Genomic DNA, 16,734 nt, shown 5'->3' with positions numbered 1-16,734 from the left:
ATTTGATTATTGAGTGTGTGCGTGTTCAGTCATTCAATATTAATTGTTTAATTATTGAGTGTGTGTGTGTTCAGTCATTCAATAATAATCATTTAATTATTGAGTGTGCGTGTGTGTTCAGTCATTCAATGTTAATTATTGTGTGTTTTTAGGAAATTTACGTAAAAAATTGCGCTATCTGATTAATTTCTGTTATTTATTTATTATATTGTAAAATAAAGTATCTTATGCATTTCTTTGTTTTTTACAATTTGTTTTTCATTATTTTTTTCGATGAACATTGTCGGGGACCCTTTTTATTTAGATAATTAACAGCATTATATCCATTTAGACCAGCAAAACTAAAAGTAATCATACATTTTTTTTTCTTTTTGGTTCGCCTAGATATGGTTTAAACTACAAAGGTCGAATGCCTTCCAATTTTATTTGCATCCCAAAATAAATCTTTTGGATTAAAATTGAATCCAGAATTTGTTAGGTCCCAAACTGCAGTTGATCTGGTTCTATACCAAATCCACGCAATTAAATAACATTCTGAATTCGACGATCTTAGTATCAAAAACAGAATATACTAAAATAAACCTTTTTATGACCGATAGACTTCAAACACAGAAAAACGTTGTTTGAAATTTTACACACCGCTGTTTACTATATGAATCGCATAGCATTTAATTAAAAGTTTAAACAATTACGCTTAATTTGCTGAATCAGATAATTAAATATCAGAAATTAAACTTTGTTTTAAAAGATTCTAAACACTTGTTCAAACTGTTTAAACAACTACTGTAGAATAAAACAAAATGTATTTACTGTGAAGTTTACGCCGTAATCAAAGTGTTGATCTTCTTTATTTTACCGATTCCCTGATGGAAATTTCCGTTGGTAGGCCTGAATTTCTTTATAAATATTTCATATTGAACTGGAAGTCCAGCATAATCTTACTGGTTTAGAAATAGAAGAGATGTCGCCTCTCATTATATTCATATATTCTCAATCTAATGAGGCATGTAATAAAGGAAGGGACAAGGTTAATGAATGAAATATTACTTCTATGACTTTATGCAAAAAGGTAAAATCTGACCTGAAAATGGTCATGGTCATACGTGCAAGTAACAACAGATCGTATAAAAATTGGCACGGGCTAAGAAAAGGAAAGAGACTCTGCGAAAGCATTTGACTTGAACAGCAAAAAAAGAGAGAGAGAAACTGTGCATCCACTCCTACTAAATCAAGGCCTGTTTCCCAGTAAAATTAAAAGAAGTTAACGTCAAAGATAAACCCCTGACAGCAAACGAAATACCACATATTGCTCATGGAGGAAATATTAAAAACAATATGAAACTTTTAAAAAGAAAGATAGCAGACAAATATCATGCTCAAAACAACGTTCGACATATCTATTGCAGAGAAAAACAAAAACAGATCGACTGTTATTTCATTCTAAGCATAAATGGCAATAAAATGAGGGAGTTTTCATTTTTTCGTCTCAGAATCCAAGGAATTAATTATTTTCCTGGTGGACAGTGATAACTGGTTTCACGCTAATAAAGTATTCATTTTGGGTTTTTTTTCGAAAAGAATTATCGGAATTAAAGATGCTTTCTCTCGGACTTACAAATTTATTAATGGTATCATTTATGCCTAATCATCATTGACCAACCAATATGTTTTGTATTGTTTAATATTTATAAGTTATTGGAAAAAGATTACTTTATATCGAAAATACAAATAGGCGATTGCTTTTAAATGTACATACAACCATGACAACGATATCGTAATAAATGACAATTATGCCTACGCGTATCGTATAATAATAGCATGACAATAATTGCCGAAAGTTAGACATCTATATATGCACATATGGCTAACATAGCGAAGCAATAAAGGGTTTACGCATTAGCTATACAAAGTTCCCTTTCTTCAAATTGATATATAATGGCCTTCGGATAAGTATACTTGCTTTATCTCTCTTACCTCACAAAAGATCTTTCTTGCTTCTGGTTCCCAGAAAAGGCCAATAATAATTCTCGCATCTTTTCCCTGATGTGAATATTTGGAAGAATGAAAGAGATTGATACTGAGTTGCATTTCGTATACATTCTAAAAAAACACAAAAAGGCGAAAAGGATGGAAGGGGTTAAAATTGGGCCTAGCATTGGCAGCGTTTTCCAACCTTATTTAAAACACTTCCACCCCTTTTCCCTTTTAAAGGGTGATTTAACCCTTTCGATAATTTATTTCATTTCATTTTTTAGAGTGTACGACATCCAAGACGGGCGCCAGGGTTTTTTTAATAGAAGAGTGGGGAGCAAGCCGACCTACATTTTGTTTTCACCCGAATAACAGCGGTAATGAATCAAATTGCGTTCAGGGTCGGCGATCCTGGGGGCGGGGCACAGTGCCCTCCCTCCACTTTTTGAAGCACTGAAGGATTTGAGAAGGACCCGTTTTATGTTTTAACGAGTACCCCTTTGCCTTCTTATATGTGTCTGTTCTTCATATCAGATAAGTTGTCCTTAAAAAACACACTCTTTTTCGTGCCTGATGAGCGTCCGATTTCTTTAGTAACCGTTCTGCTTCTTTCGCGCAAGTGCATTCTTTAATCGCATAATCCCTTTCAAAATATGATTTGTCCATTTCACTTCTTATTTTGCATTTGAAAATTATCATCCCTTTTAACCTCTAATTATATGCCCTTATTTACTTTTGATAAATTCCCCTTTTCTTTTCGAGTTTGTTCAAAATTTCCAGTCTGTTGATGTTCTAATGGCGTCCCTTTACCTTTGAAACAAGTTTCTCTTACATGTAGGATATGGTTCTGGAAAAAAAACATTTTGAATTGATAAATTTCACACATAATTATCTCGAGGAATACGAGGCTGTTGCTATTCGAAACAAAACGCTGGCAGAGGAAAACGGAAGCATCTTCATAACATCATCATCGAAAACAATAAAACAATAGTCCCATTTTTAAATATTACTACTTATGAAAAGAAAACAATTTGTAAGATTAATCCTACGTGCCTCAAGCGTCATTAGTAATAATACTTCTCTCCGCCCCTCCCCCTCGATTGAATTTACTGTAGCATCATTGGCATCTGCCAATATTCTGCTTAAAACAAAAATACAAAGACAAAGTAATACAAAACAACACTATATGAAACAAGGTATAAAAAATTATTAAATGTAAATTGCATGGCCCAGATATCTCTATTTAATGTCTTTTTTCTCCCCCTTTCCCTCTTCTTTTTTTGGTTCATTATCCTTGAAAAATCACAAGGCGATCGCCCCTGCACCACCCCTGTAGCACCGCCCCTGACAACGTACTTACATATATATATATATATAAAGAAGAATTGTAAGAGCAATTACATTCATTTATTTATCTTCTCTTTAAAGATATTCATAGCATAGATAAAGAACATTCCAGAATGTCTTTGTAAAAGCTCTTGTTAAGCAGGCCTCTGCCTATTTAAAGGCCAAGGATTTTTGAATAGAGATTGCTTTACAATAGACTTGTATTGGTAGTTTAAATGAACAATAGGCTTAGCTATTTTGTTGACATTGTTTATTTCAATGTGGTCATTCAAGAGTGTTTCAAATGTAGACAGCTCTATAAATGGGCAGAATGTTCTTAATGACAAAATGTAGACAATACTAGAACCTTCCATAATAGTGAATACTAGAAGCCTCTAGAATAGTGAATACTATAATGTTCTAGAATAGTTGAAATGTGTATATATAAGGTGGCAGTTCTTCAAGGATCATCATATCATACCAGATCACTTCATCAGATCAGATCATATCAGATCAGAGCTAAGAGTTTCACGCCAGACTTTATGTCAGAGCAGACTTTATTTCCACCTGGAACATTTATCTTCTGTGGAATTATTTGCACGCCATCAATGAACTGTTTGCAGTTATTTTGAGAGAGGAATTCTCAGTTCTCATCGAGATCATCCACCTGTTTAATGAACGCTTTTCAACCCATGGATTGCTGAAATTGACTGTTAATCATCATCAACATCGTCTTCACGGACATTTCAACTCGATACAGTGACTCTTGTTATTCATCGTGCTTCAACATCAGTTTCATCATCGCCAGCCAACTTGGACTTTTATTTGGATTTTACTTTGGATTATTATAGCAATCTCAAGAGACGTAAGATCAATATTTATCTATGTTTTATTTATGATTATTAATGTATAATAAATTTCCTGTAATAAAAGAAAAGGAAATTCAAATATAACACTCAAATTATATTATTATTTGTTGCAGTATGGTATATATATATATATATATATATATATATAATATCCATATATGGATAAGTTCCCATAATGCAGCTAATTCAGTAGAATATACACGTTTTAGGATATAATACGAAGGGCAACCAACCTTCCCAATATTGGTATAGGATTGGATTATGAAATACGGCATTGCGTCGTTAATTAATACTGCAAATTGCGAGTCGCTCTTTTACCTTCAGCTGCATATTGGAAAAGTCCCTCTTTATTCGGCTTTTGAATATAACTTCCGCTTTGCATATCGAGTTTTGTAGACAATAATTATTGTAAATGCGTTATTTCAGTCGGTTTCTCCTCCATTTCACATTAACTGCGACATTTCTTTGCTCATACAGTATGTACCACATTTTTATTCATGCAATTTTAAAGGAAATGTAATTTGATGTTTCGTATCAACAAGATCGAGGCATGCTCAAATGATTCCTAAGAAATGAGCATAACGTCACCTTGAATTAGGTGAACTTCATTTATTTTGTACACATACACGTATGTTGCAAGACCTCGTCGTCAAGAGCCCAACATCATCAACATTATACGCTTTAGCAGTGCATTTCAAACTTGCAGTTATAAAACCCGAGGCTATTCAGGAGTTGCATAATTTTAAGAAAATGTATATATATATCTACAGTTATGGGCTTTAAAGGATAAAAGAAGTATTTGAAACTGGCTCACTTTATATTGCGTTGAATATTACTTACAAATGAACATTGTTATCATAAAAATCATGATAAATAAAACGACAAATAACAGGGTTTTTTTATAGGTAATCTGGAATCGGAGTGCAAAATGGAATATGTAGAAAATATGTCAGACCTTCTCTTACCATTTATCCCCCACATCCTTCCCTGAATTTGATTAACAATGTGCTTATCAAGGATTCCAGCTTTATAATATCCATGATATTTGTATATGAAACTGAACACTTTGGTGTTCTGATTTTTTTGCTTCTATGCTTCTATTTTCTCACTTTCTGTGCCCCCTTTTTAGTTAAATATATTCTCAGTGTCATTGCGTTATATTTGAACAAAATACGCGTTATTCAGGTCTCGCTCTAATAATGATTATACCGCGTATCTACAACTATTATTCAACAGATATCTCCAAGGAAGAATAAGACTTGAAACGACCTTCGTCTCACTAGTTGCGGCAATTCTAGCGAAGAGCATGTAACACAATATCCTCTCATACTCGTCTTTGCAAAATTTTACAATCTCTGTTTGCTTTTTGTTGTTTTTTGGTGATGATTCTTTTTAAAATTTTACGTTATATCAGAAGTAGGGTAGCATTTATTGTTCTCTTTTCTCATAAATCATGAACGACCAGTGATAACAAAAAATAGGATATTCACAAAGGAAGAACCTGTATTCAGTCATCCACAGATTAAGAGATCTCAAAATGATAGATTGGAAAAATATGCTGTATACTTGATAATACCAATGATAGGTCCAGATATAAACTGTTGTTTAAAATGTGTAGGCAACCTTACGCTGTTGTTTTCAGTTTTAAACAAAGTGTTTTTTTTTATTTAAATCTCAATAAATTAAGCATGGTTGTTTAAAAATGTTAAATAATCTATGGTTCATGAATTATATAAAATAATGTTGTAAAAAAAAAAACGTTTTTACTTTGTTTTCATTACTTTCACATTCCTAATACTTTCGTATTGCTTTATAATTGGGGGTTTTATCGTTCTATCCTTGTGTTAAAAGACGTTAAATGAATTGAATATACTTTACTGCGCTACTGCGCTGAGCCACCATATAGGCACTATACAGTGCGTATAAAAAACGGGACAGTTTTTAAAAGTCTATCAAAATTTTGTTTCAAATCATGATGTCTATATTTTAATGTTAATAGATAATCTGAGGTCTCATCTTCCAAATGCTATTAAAAAATACGTTTTATTCATCCATGAGCGATCACGGAACATATTTGTCGGATAAAAAAAAACATTTGCGCCAAATGGCAGAAAATGAGACAATACCGATCATCAGACTTCTTGCTATATACAACTCAGTAAACGTCCTTTTAATCTTTTCATTTTTGCCATAATTTTCGAATTATGCTGTTAATTTACAAATCTACTCATTTACTTGAATTGATTTGAGTTTTTTTTTTCAAATATGATATCTTTCAGCATTGAATTTTTTTTCATAGATGAAAACTAAAAAAATGTCAACCCTACAAGGAAAAAAAGAGGAGGCACTTGCCCCCCACCCCTGGATTCTCGCCTGCTGTAAAGGTTATGATGCCTTTTGAAAAACATAAATCTTTCTATAAGAATTAACATTGTCCTGTCAAGCACTCAATTTAACTTGTACAATGAATCAATGTCCATTTGACAAAAGGATTCATGTCTTTCAAAGGCATCATAATCTTTGTTGCACCAAATAAAATGATATAAATAAATTACAAGCTTTGCCATAAATAATGGAAATCTCTTTGCTTAGGTTGACAAAAAAGTTTTTTTTTCTTACTTATTAAAAATATTCAATGCTAAATGACAACATTAAATGAAACATTATGAGTCTTGTCTGATTTGGCGATAATCAAATTTGCAACGAAATCTTTTGATCCATAGGTGACATTTGACCCCCATCATCCTCATTGATACACATTCAGTGTTACCCAAGGATCATATGAACATAATTGATGCAGATATAAGGATATCAGAGCAAGATATAAAAAAAAATTAAAAAGGGATGGACATGGCCACATATCATTAGACCTTTTGACCCCTAGATGACCTGCGACCTCATCATCCTTATGGATACGTATATGTTATTACCCAAGGATAGTACTTACCAAGTATGAATTTGATTGATGCGGAAAAAAAGGAATGGGAGCAAGTTGGATAAAAACTAGCAAGAAGTCTGATGATCAGTATTTTCTAATTGTCCGCCATTTTGCTCAAGCCTCTTTTGAACCTCTGACAAAAACATTTCGTGTTCGCTTATGCATGAACAAAATTAATTTTCAAGAGGCATTTGAAAGATAAGCCATCAGAGCATAAACATCAAAATAGAGACATCACAAAATGTTGATAGACTTTTCAAAACTGTTCCGTTTTTTTATACGCACTGTACAGCGTTCAAGGAATAGATCCCACCGCGTATATATACCCATTCATCTCACATGTGGAGCGCGGTAGAAAGTGAATCGATTTCTTGCTGAAGGTAAATACGCATGGCTGTGGGATTTGAACCAACGATCCTCTCTATCAAAGTCCGGAGACTAATCCACTGGGCCACCGCGATAATATATCATGTGTACAGATGATAATGTCAGAATGAATCCTGAATATTAGTTCGTGTTTCAAATTACTGTTAAATGCAAGGGTATACAATAGTAAAGTCAACTAAATTTCGAAAGCAAGGGCGGAAATCTCTCCCCAAAGGTAAAGGGGACCAGGGGCTGGAAAATTTGACAAGCAAAAAAAGGGTAGGAGGGACACGTCCCCCCCCCCCCCGGGATTTCCGCCAATGCTCGAATGCATATTACCGCTTACATTATCATTCAACCAAATTCAGAAAAAATACGATCTATATGGGTTTTCTGAAAATTGGATACAAAATCTAAATGACATGTAGCTCGGTTTTTTAACCCAAATATTACTGCCAATTACTATGAATATAATTCAAGTAAAACACAATTACGGGAATTCTGAAAATTGCGGTCAAATTGAATTTATCATTCATAGCCGGGCCTAGTCAACAAACCATTCATTCAAAAATAGGATTTCTTAGATTCTATCAATAACAAGTACTGTCCTTTTTTATTTGTGAAGACGTCAGCGCAGCCGAATTTAATGCTTAATCTTACTTCTTCATATCGCTATATATTTTGTTTGATTAGTTTTCCAAATCAATTCGATAGCTTTAGGCATTGAATAAAGTGCAGTATAAAAGGTAACTATTTCTTTCTAGGGGCGAAAGCGATCCAAATGCTTTCTGAGTGTAATTCGAGCTTACATCTAACGATAAATGAAAGTAGTTGGAGTAAACACTGATATCATGTGAAAGTCTGTAAAAACCCATATTAACTGTCACTATCACTGTAGTTCTAGATCTAGTATATACACTAACTAGAATTTGTGAAATCATTAAATCTAAGCAAAAACTGATCACACTATTGGAACAAGGCCAGACATCTTAATGCCCGTTTTACTGTAATTTCACAGCAAATTTGCTAATTTCTGCTAACCGGTCGTCTCCTACTGTGGGGCGTTGGGTAATATACCAATGGAAGAAGAAGAAGCAATTTTTTTTCAGAATCCGTTGACTGTTCGACACACATTCGTATTTACACAGACAGGCACATTGGTGGTCATTTGATTAGATTATGTACACACTCATTTTGAACTCTTTACTACAACTAGCATTTATCGTTATATAGACGTTTCCTCTAGCCTAGGTGAAACAAAATGTCATGTGTCAGTTACACCAAGGAGATCTACCCGATCGATAATACGTTATTGTACAACAAGATTCAGAAAAAAAATATCGTATTTTACCCTTCTCTCTTTTTTTTTTTTTGGGGGGGTCGTTATTTTCTTTGTATGTTCTATATCTATTTATTTATTTTTCTTTTACTTTTTTATTTATTTTTATTTATTTATTTCATTTTAATTTTTTTATTCATTACTAGTATTATTATTTCATTTTCTTTTTTTTTTTTGGGGGGGGGGTCTCAAGTGCCCCTTAGACCCAAATCCGCACTCCATGATCCGCTGCTATTGTACACAACATTTCGATCGCGACTGGAGTCGGTTTGCAGGTGTGGCCTCTGCATAAACTCAATAGTCACTCCTGTCAATACACATAAAGCTGATGCGATTGTTGTCGTTGTTGTTCAACTTAACAGCGTTGATTAAAAATAATGATAGTTATGCCTTTTTTATTATTATTGGTTTTTTTTCCTCTCTAAACATGTTTTGGTGCAATGGTATTTTCAACCAGAAGAGCCTTAATAGCATTACCGCAAGTCCTCTTCAAATCTAGCCATAACCCGGTATATACAGCCTTATCAGTGCATTCTTGTAATATAGACCCACTGGGATGACAATCACCACTGAATACGTTCGTAGGTCATTATACCAAATATTAACCAAACAAGTTACTTGTCTATGAAATCCATTAAGAAATCCATAGATGACAGACCATACACAGTGTTAGACAAGCCCCCCCCCCCCTTGATACGTGGTCAATTTTATCGATCCCGTCATTTGTGTTACAGAGTTTGCGTAGATCATGTAAATTAGCTTTAAAATCAAAGACGTAAATATGATATAAGGATAGTATTTGATGTGCGATAAAGATGTACAGTCAAACATAAATTCTGATGTAAAATTTAGATTGATTTTAAACCTATGACAAGCGTGCATTTCTAACTTTAATTGTCTTGTCCATCAATTACGAAATCTGCAAATGCATGGGAACACGGGCTTTTGCAAATGATGTGCCATTTCAAGGACAAATCTCTCTCTAGAGATACAAGATCGCACTTCTGTCGATTCATCGAAACATAACCGAAAGAGGCCTTTATGATGTTTCGTATGTAGTTTCAATTGAGTCTTATTTCATTTTTTAGTGATTTATTGCCGACTTCATAATTTGCTCATATTTCTTTTATTGCCCCTCGACTTGTCTGTAGGGTGGATTAAGTGCGCTATAAATCACATATATTAGCATTAACTACTTCTCCAAATGCATATGTCCTTGAGAAAGAGTGTTAATTAATAGTTATCGCTGGTTGGAGGAAATGTTGATAATTTCAAATCACACGAGCTTTCTCTTCTTTAAAATATAGATGCTACGTGTACGATAGCGTTAATGTGCCATCGACTTGCCGAAACGGTGAAATGATTTTATCTTGCCACTTTCGACATAATACCGACATTTGACAAACAATTTTCATCATTCGACTTGACTAGATGAAGTATCTCGCCAAATACAACTGGTCATAAGTCAACTCGGCGAGATAGTATTTCTCGCCATATTGACAAAATAACGCCCTTATGTCTACATGAGATTATCCAACCGACTCAAAAAGTCAAGTTTCGCAGTACATGTATTCTACGCATGACAAAGTATAAGATGCATATGTCATTCTGTGGGAAGCTATTTACCTCCCATCACTGTTATATGACTGCTTGATCCTGTTAATAAAGAATATGAAAATGACTTACCTTGATGTAATTCAATGCAAATGAGGGATCCTCGTCAAAGAGCTCGTTGGCAACGATATTGAAGTTGTCTGCCACCAGCCTCTCTCGGAGATCATCCATCGTCTGAAATATTGAATATGTTCATGATATATGGTAATCCCTGAATTCCTTGAATGAAGAAGTATCAAGGGAAGATATAAACACATTCTACTGGGTCGAACTGCGTGCTTTGTTAAAGACACCCTTGTCACGTTTGACTGTTTCACTAAAAGAAGTCCAACGTATTAGCGGTTGGTTGGTCATTAAGGTGGTGGTCAGGGCGGAGGAACCGGGGGACAGGGGAAACACACCGTACGAGAAAAATCGAAAATCCCTTTTTTTCCCAAAATGAAATTTGCCCTTTTTCAAAATGAAATGCCCTTTTTGAAGTAAAACATAATACATTTTAGAAAATCACTAAATGTTTGGCTCGCGCTTCGCGCTCGTATCATTTATTCTTTAGTAATGTACTCATCTTGTTCATGGTTACAGGAATGCTTAGAATGTACAGTTTTCCGGTTAGAATATCACAAATTTTGGGCTCGCGTTACGCGTTCCGTCGTCCCTGGTTGTGGTGTTGTTATTACAAGTATGCTATTTTCATCTCCATAATTATCGAACAAAATGCTGCGAATTGAACATGCACAACATCTATGCACAACTTTCCCACTTGCCGTATATCTTTGAAATTGTACCGTTCTATGGAATCTGGTTAACTGTTTAAAAAAAACAGATTTCACAGTGGGGGAAAACCCGAACAATTTACAGAGAAAAAAATCATTCTGTAAATTGTTATAACGGAACATTATTCTACAATTTAACAGAATAAGTCTGTTTGAAAAAGGAAAACAGAGGTTTTATTACAGAATTTTGTAGGGTTCTTTACACTCAATACCGATTTTTCTGTGGTTTTACACAATGAATGTATGAATTGAAGCATAATTTTTCTAACAGTTTCATGTCCTTGCATGTTAATTGTCAAAATCGATTTTATTAGTAGGACATGGTCAGTGCAACGGGTTCCATTGCTGCCATGGTCAAAGTATATTAAATATCAAATTAAAATGACCATAAAATCAGAAACGTGGACTTAATTGGGATTTAATGAAGTGATCATGTTTGAAGACGGGTATTTGTTGAATATTGTATTGTGACTTCATTTCCTACTTGGAATTAATTGAACTGGAAGCATAAATAAATATGGACGGTTAGTTAATACATTATAAACCAGGGGAAACACCCCCCCCCCCCCTTAAAAATTGGCCGGGAGCAAAGAATATTACATAGGACCTGTAATTTACTCTGACATAATAAAAACACTAAAAAAAGAAGCTGAAAAGTGTTTTCCCCCCAATTAAAATCAAATCAACACCTCAGTCAGTAACTCATCTGATCATTTCGATTGAAAAAATATTGATACTGGTATCCAGGAGCATCTTAGTCGGTGGAAAGTCGGAGTAATTCTGTCCAGACGGCCACTACTCCAGCCTTTATTCCCACTGGGCTTCCTCCGACCACACCAACTTTTTTAATGGACAAGATAAGAGAAATATCTAATTTTACCCCGACAAGGATCCCATGTCTGATCAAGACTAAAGAAAAGATTCCTTCTTCCACCTTTTCGATATCCCATTATTGTTAGACAATGGATGAAGTCAAAATGGACTTCAGAATACGAGGGAGAGAATCTTACCGCGGTAAACAAGACGTTACTGTGACGTATGATGGCAACGCGGTCCCAACCGAACATGCTGAGCAGTAGTAAACGAGGTACGTTCTGTTGAGCGGCGGACTGGGGTATGCGATAGAACGAGGGGCACTTCACACGATCGCTCAGTAGGGGAGAGGCAGCTCCATACGAAATCTGTGAAGACAAAGATCAAAGAAGACCGACGTCACTATTTTTTTAATATATCATTCGCTCTTAATTTATCACTAATTATCATGGTAAGCGTGGGCGCGTCGGGGTCTGACTCTCGCCTTTCAAACAGAGGGTCATGGGTTCGAATCCTAGCCATTGCGTGTTTTTCTTTAGCAAGAAATTTATCCACACTGTGATACACTCGACCCAGGTGAGGTAAATGGGTACCGGCAGGAAGTAATTCCTCAAAAAGCTGTGCGCACCAGAATCGGTAGACTAGCTTAGCCGGGGTAATACAGGAGCTGCGCCTTGAGCACCTAGCAAGGTGAATATGTGCGATATATAAATCCTTTATTATTATTTTCTTTTATTACTCTGTGATATCATAGTTCTAGTTCAGTGCACTCGTCAGTGTAGGTAGTGCCTTTTGATGAATCATGATATATATATAAATGTGTTCTTTCATGATTCATTTGTAAAACGTGTCACCGTGTATTGTTTTTAAATGAAAACATGATATGTAAAGGTATGCAATAATATTACGATTTACATATCCTAACTGATTTCATTTCTGGCAGCGACGACTAATAGAAGAATAAGCAGATCTCCGATCCTTGTTAAATGATAAACATTTCTTTATTCTAACTCTTTTAATACATGCGAGTCTCTATTTTGTGTTAAAAATCAAACAAGATTACCGCTTGCCCGTCACAGTGTCCATTTCGTTTTAATAATATTGCTGTTGATTAAATATGACTCTCACTGATACGTTTAAAAAAATAACTCTCGACATGTCACATTAGATCTCCTATCTCCATGTCTGTAGCTATGAAAACCATTGTGATGAAGTTTTCATCTACTAAACTGGATAATCAGTGAGTAGGCCGGCGTAATGTCATCTGATTTTATGGACTTGACTAGCCAGATATGTATATTGATTTTGGTTAATGTTTGGCGGGAATTAGAGGAGTGAGATGAATGGAAAGGGAGATGTGGAAGCAAAAACAAGATTAGGAGAAAGCGAAAGAAGATACTGAATCGAGGAGACACGGGAAAGGAAAACGAACAAAATATACTTCCTTTCATTATATAAATATTTTTTTACAATAGATAGATTGTTGATATCAAATATTCAATCTATCACAAATTTTACCTTGCTGTGACCCAATATTTCATTAGGAATTTCTGTCGAAATTTGTCCTTTATTTCTGATTTTCAATTGAAATCAATCTATAAAATTAGCTCGATTGCCATTCGTTTATGACATTAACACTCTCTTTTCTTGCAATAGTAATTTAATGCTAACGTTGACTCACTCTAAAACTGAAATATGAAATCAGTAATTGGAAGGTTAGAGGAGTCGCAACTTTTTTTCTAAATGTTGTACACTGTAAAAAAAATAAGTGCTAATTTAGCAATTACAGTGCTTGTATAGTGACTGCACTACGAGTGCTTATTTTCTAGTTTAAATTTGAGCTAGAAAATCAGCACTTGTAGTGCAGTCACTGTAATACGAGCACTGTAAGTGCTATATTAGCACTTAATTTTTTACAGTGTATTTACCACTTTCAATGGTTCGACCCAACACTTGAATTGCTGGATACAGCTTTATGGAAGGTTGGATATGACATTTGGAAAAGATAGTCACACCTTCATCCTTTCTATTGCAGATATAACATTTCACTTTTCATTTCATTCCAATGCAATGCATATATTGAACATTTCATTGCATCTGACATGAATGGCAAACAGAGAACAAGAGAAACATGCTTAATTCATATTTTAGCTTAACCTTAGGCACGGGGACTTTGGCAATATATCAATCTCAGGTCTCAAGCTTATACACATTCCAGTGTGGTGGTTCAGGCATACTATGACTCTTTTTTTATTATTATCTAAAAAAAACGTAATCACGAAACGTGTATGCAAGGTTCAAATCGTGTCTTATTATTATTCTCCAAGGGTTTTAAATGCGATCCAAAGATATGTTAATGCCATGGTTAAGCATTTGAAACAATATGTCAATTTGACTTTTTGAATATCTACACATCCCTCATTCCTAACTCATTTCATCTTCCTGTTTTTTTTTTCATTTCCAGGGAATTAAACGATCCTCCTTTTTCTTAAATTGCACCCCCCCCCCTTCATACTTCAGAACCCGAATCATTTAACCCAAAGTCTCCCCGTAAATAAGAATCGAAATACAAATCTTGTTTTGAAGGACTCTTTTGGGTCATCGAGTTTATGATGAAAATGTATATAACTGGCAGCCATTTTCGAGGGTCGTGATGAATGAATTTATCAATCCCCCCCCCCTCACAAAATTATTTCTCTGAACGGCCCCTGTGGGGAACACTACCATAACATACTCAACTATACACTTGTTTTCTTGTAATATAATATGAATGATTCAAGGAACTTTCATCAAGCATTGTTAGTAACGAAAATTCTCGAATATACATGTATAATAATTTTCTATACTCAAATCATCCGCTAAAATCCTTATAGAAATTTCGCTCTTCATCTATTCTCATCATGCCCATTAATACTGATTACCATTTATAGTGGCTGCGATGTAGGTTGACCCAGTAAGAAATTCCGTATAGATTGAAATATTCTGTCATTTCTATTCATGAAAAGGAAACAAATTTCGACCGAGATGTCTCCTAAATCCGCATTTTTAATGCAAATATTCAACATTGATCATGTTGATTCACATTTGAATAGCGGCTTTCGTTTGATTCAAATTTCTGTCCTGAACAAAATATTCTAGCTATCATTGTGTATAATGTACAAGACCAATTTTTTTTCTGTAGTGAACCATTTTCCACAGAACCATGAAAAAGATGAATAATTTCATTTTCTATGAATCAAAAAGAGGAAAAGACGGAGTTGTTGTGTATACTATATGTTATCATTTGAAAATGAAAAAAAATGACAACATAATTTCTCGAATAGTAACTTTTTAAGTCACGCTTAAGGGAAGGATAATGAATCCAAACGACAAATAGATTAATCATAAAATAGTTATGTGAATTATTAACCAAAATAAGGTTTAAAAAAAGAAAGCGTGTTTGTGCATGTCGTTTTTCAATGAGTATAAAAGTTTAACGATGACTTCCTTCCTACATGACATGTGTACGTGAAAAGAAGAGGCTAATTGGAATATACTGACTGGTTGGGTGTGCTTTTTATACCTGAATGCTAAGAAAGCATGTACGTTCATATTAAATTAATGTTCGTGTTCGTGTATGTTAGTTTAATGGGTTGATTTTCTTGTTTCAATGAGTATAAAAGTTTCACGATGATGACTTCCTGCATGACATGTGTACGTGAAAAGAAATCTATAGGCCAATTGGAATATACTGGTTGGTCGGTTGTGATTTCTTTAGCTGATTGCTAAGAAAGCATGAATGCTTGTAAACAAGCAACCATACAGAAGACCGAAGGTCCTCTCCAAGGACCTAGTAATGAGGACTAATGCCTTACCAAACGGCACTAGCGCACTAATTGGAGATCGAACCGGGGTCACCAGAATGCGAAATCCCCGCTCTACCGACTGACCTATCGCGCCATGTGCACCTCTGATATAAGAAGAGTGTATAAGATTTTCCGAAACAACCTGTCAGTGATTTTCCCCGTTTTTCCCCCCTCAGCCAATCAGATGCCATCATTTTAGTAGCTTTTAACAATATCGGTGTTAGTCATTGATACACTTTGAAACCACTGTGTCTTAGTATAACAGAAAATGTGACACCAAATAGAGTTGATATAACTAGCACTAATTTGAGCATTAAACTTACTATAACACTATGGACTCGGGCTTGATTAAAACTCTGATCGTAAGTGATAGAAGGAAAAGTGGCAATCACATTTTTGTTTTATTTATACTCTTCAAATACCGTCATTTGTAGTTTTTTGACATTTGTTTCATTTTATTGTCCTCTCCTTTATTGTGACTTCATTTTTTCGATCCTGCATACTTAACAAGCGTTGCTTTTTTATGCAACTTCCCTCATAATTATTTCATCACATTTTAAATTGTCTTTGATTTCAAATCGCTGTATTATTTAATTTAGATTAAAGATGCCTCGTCTGATTTATATACCATGTTAATTCTTCTGAGGTTGTTGTTTTGTATTACGTCCATAGTTATGTGAAATATGTCGAATAAAGTCAAATCTTAATACTTAATACTACTGGAGATATAACTATGAATAGCAAATTATTGTGGCGCAAATCTCTGTTTGGACATGTTCGATTCATCGACTCATTTGACACTCAAATCATTCATAATTGTCTGTGAATGATAGCTGAATAATTTCTCTTCATCATTAAAACAAGGACAATAAAATACTAT

General features: G+C 34.5%; 1 protein-coding gene across 1 annotated transcript in view; it reads right to left on the bottom strand.

Annotated features, from left to right (window-relative positions):
* The window catches only part of LOC121424264 (gamma-aminobutyric acid type B receptor subunit 1-like), a 51,671-nt gene that overhangs the window by 11,274 nt on the left and 23,663 nt on the right, over positions 1-16,734 (bottom strand). Inside the window, exons 3-5 of the mRNA XM_041619884.1 lie at positions 12,207-12,377; positions 10,496-10,597; positions 1,975-2,040 (exon numbers count right to left, since the gene is read on the bottom strand). Coding sequence (XP_041475818.1) covers positions 1,975-2,040; positions 10,496-10,597; positions 12,207-12,377 — 339 coding nt within the window. The remainder of the gene's footprint in view (positions 1-1,974; positions 2,041-10,495; positions 10,598-12,206; positions 12,378-16,734) is intronic.

This window comes from Lytechinus variegatus, chromosome 11 (genome assembly GCF_018143015.1).
Source record: "Lytechinus variegatus isolate NC3 chromosome 11, Lvar_3.0, whole genome shotgun sequence".
Classification (NCBI taxonomy): domain Eukaryota; kingdom Metazoa; phylum Echinodermata; class Echinoidea; order Temnopleuroida; family Toxopneustidae; genus Lytechinus; species Lytechinus variegatus.
The sequence above is the reverse complement of the archived record's forward strand: the minus strand, read 5'-3'. Positions and strand labels throughout refer to the sequence as shown.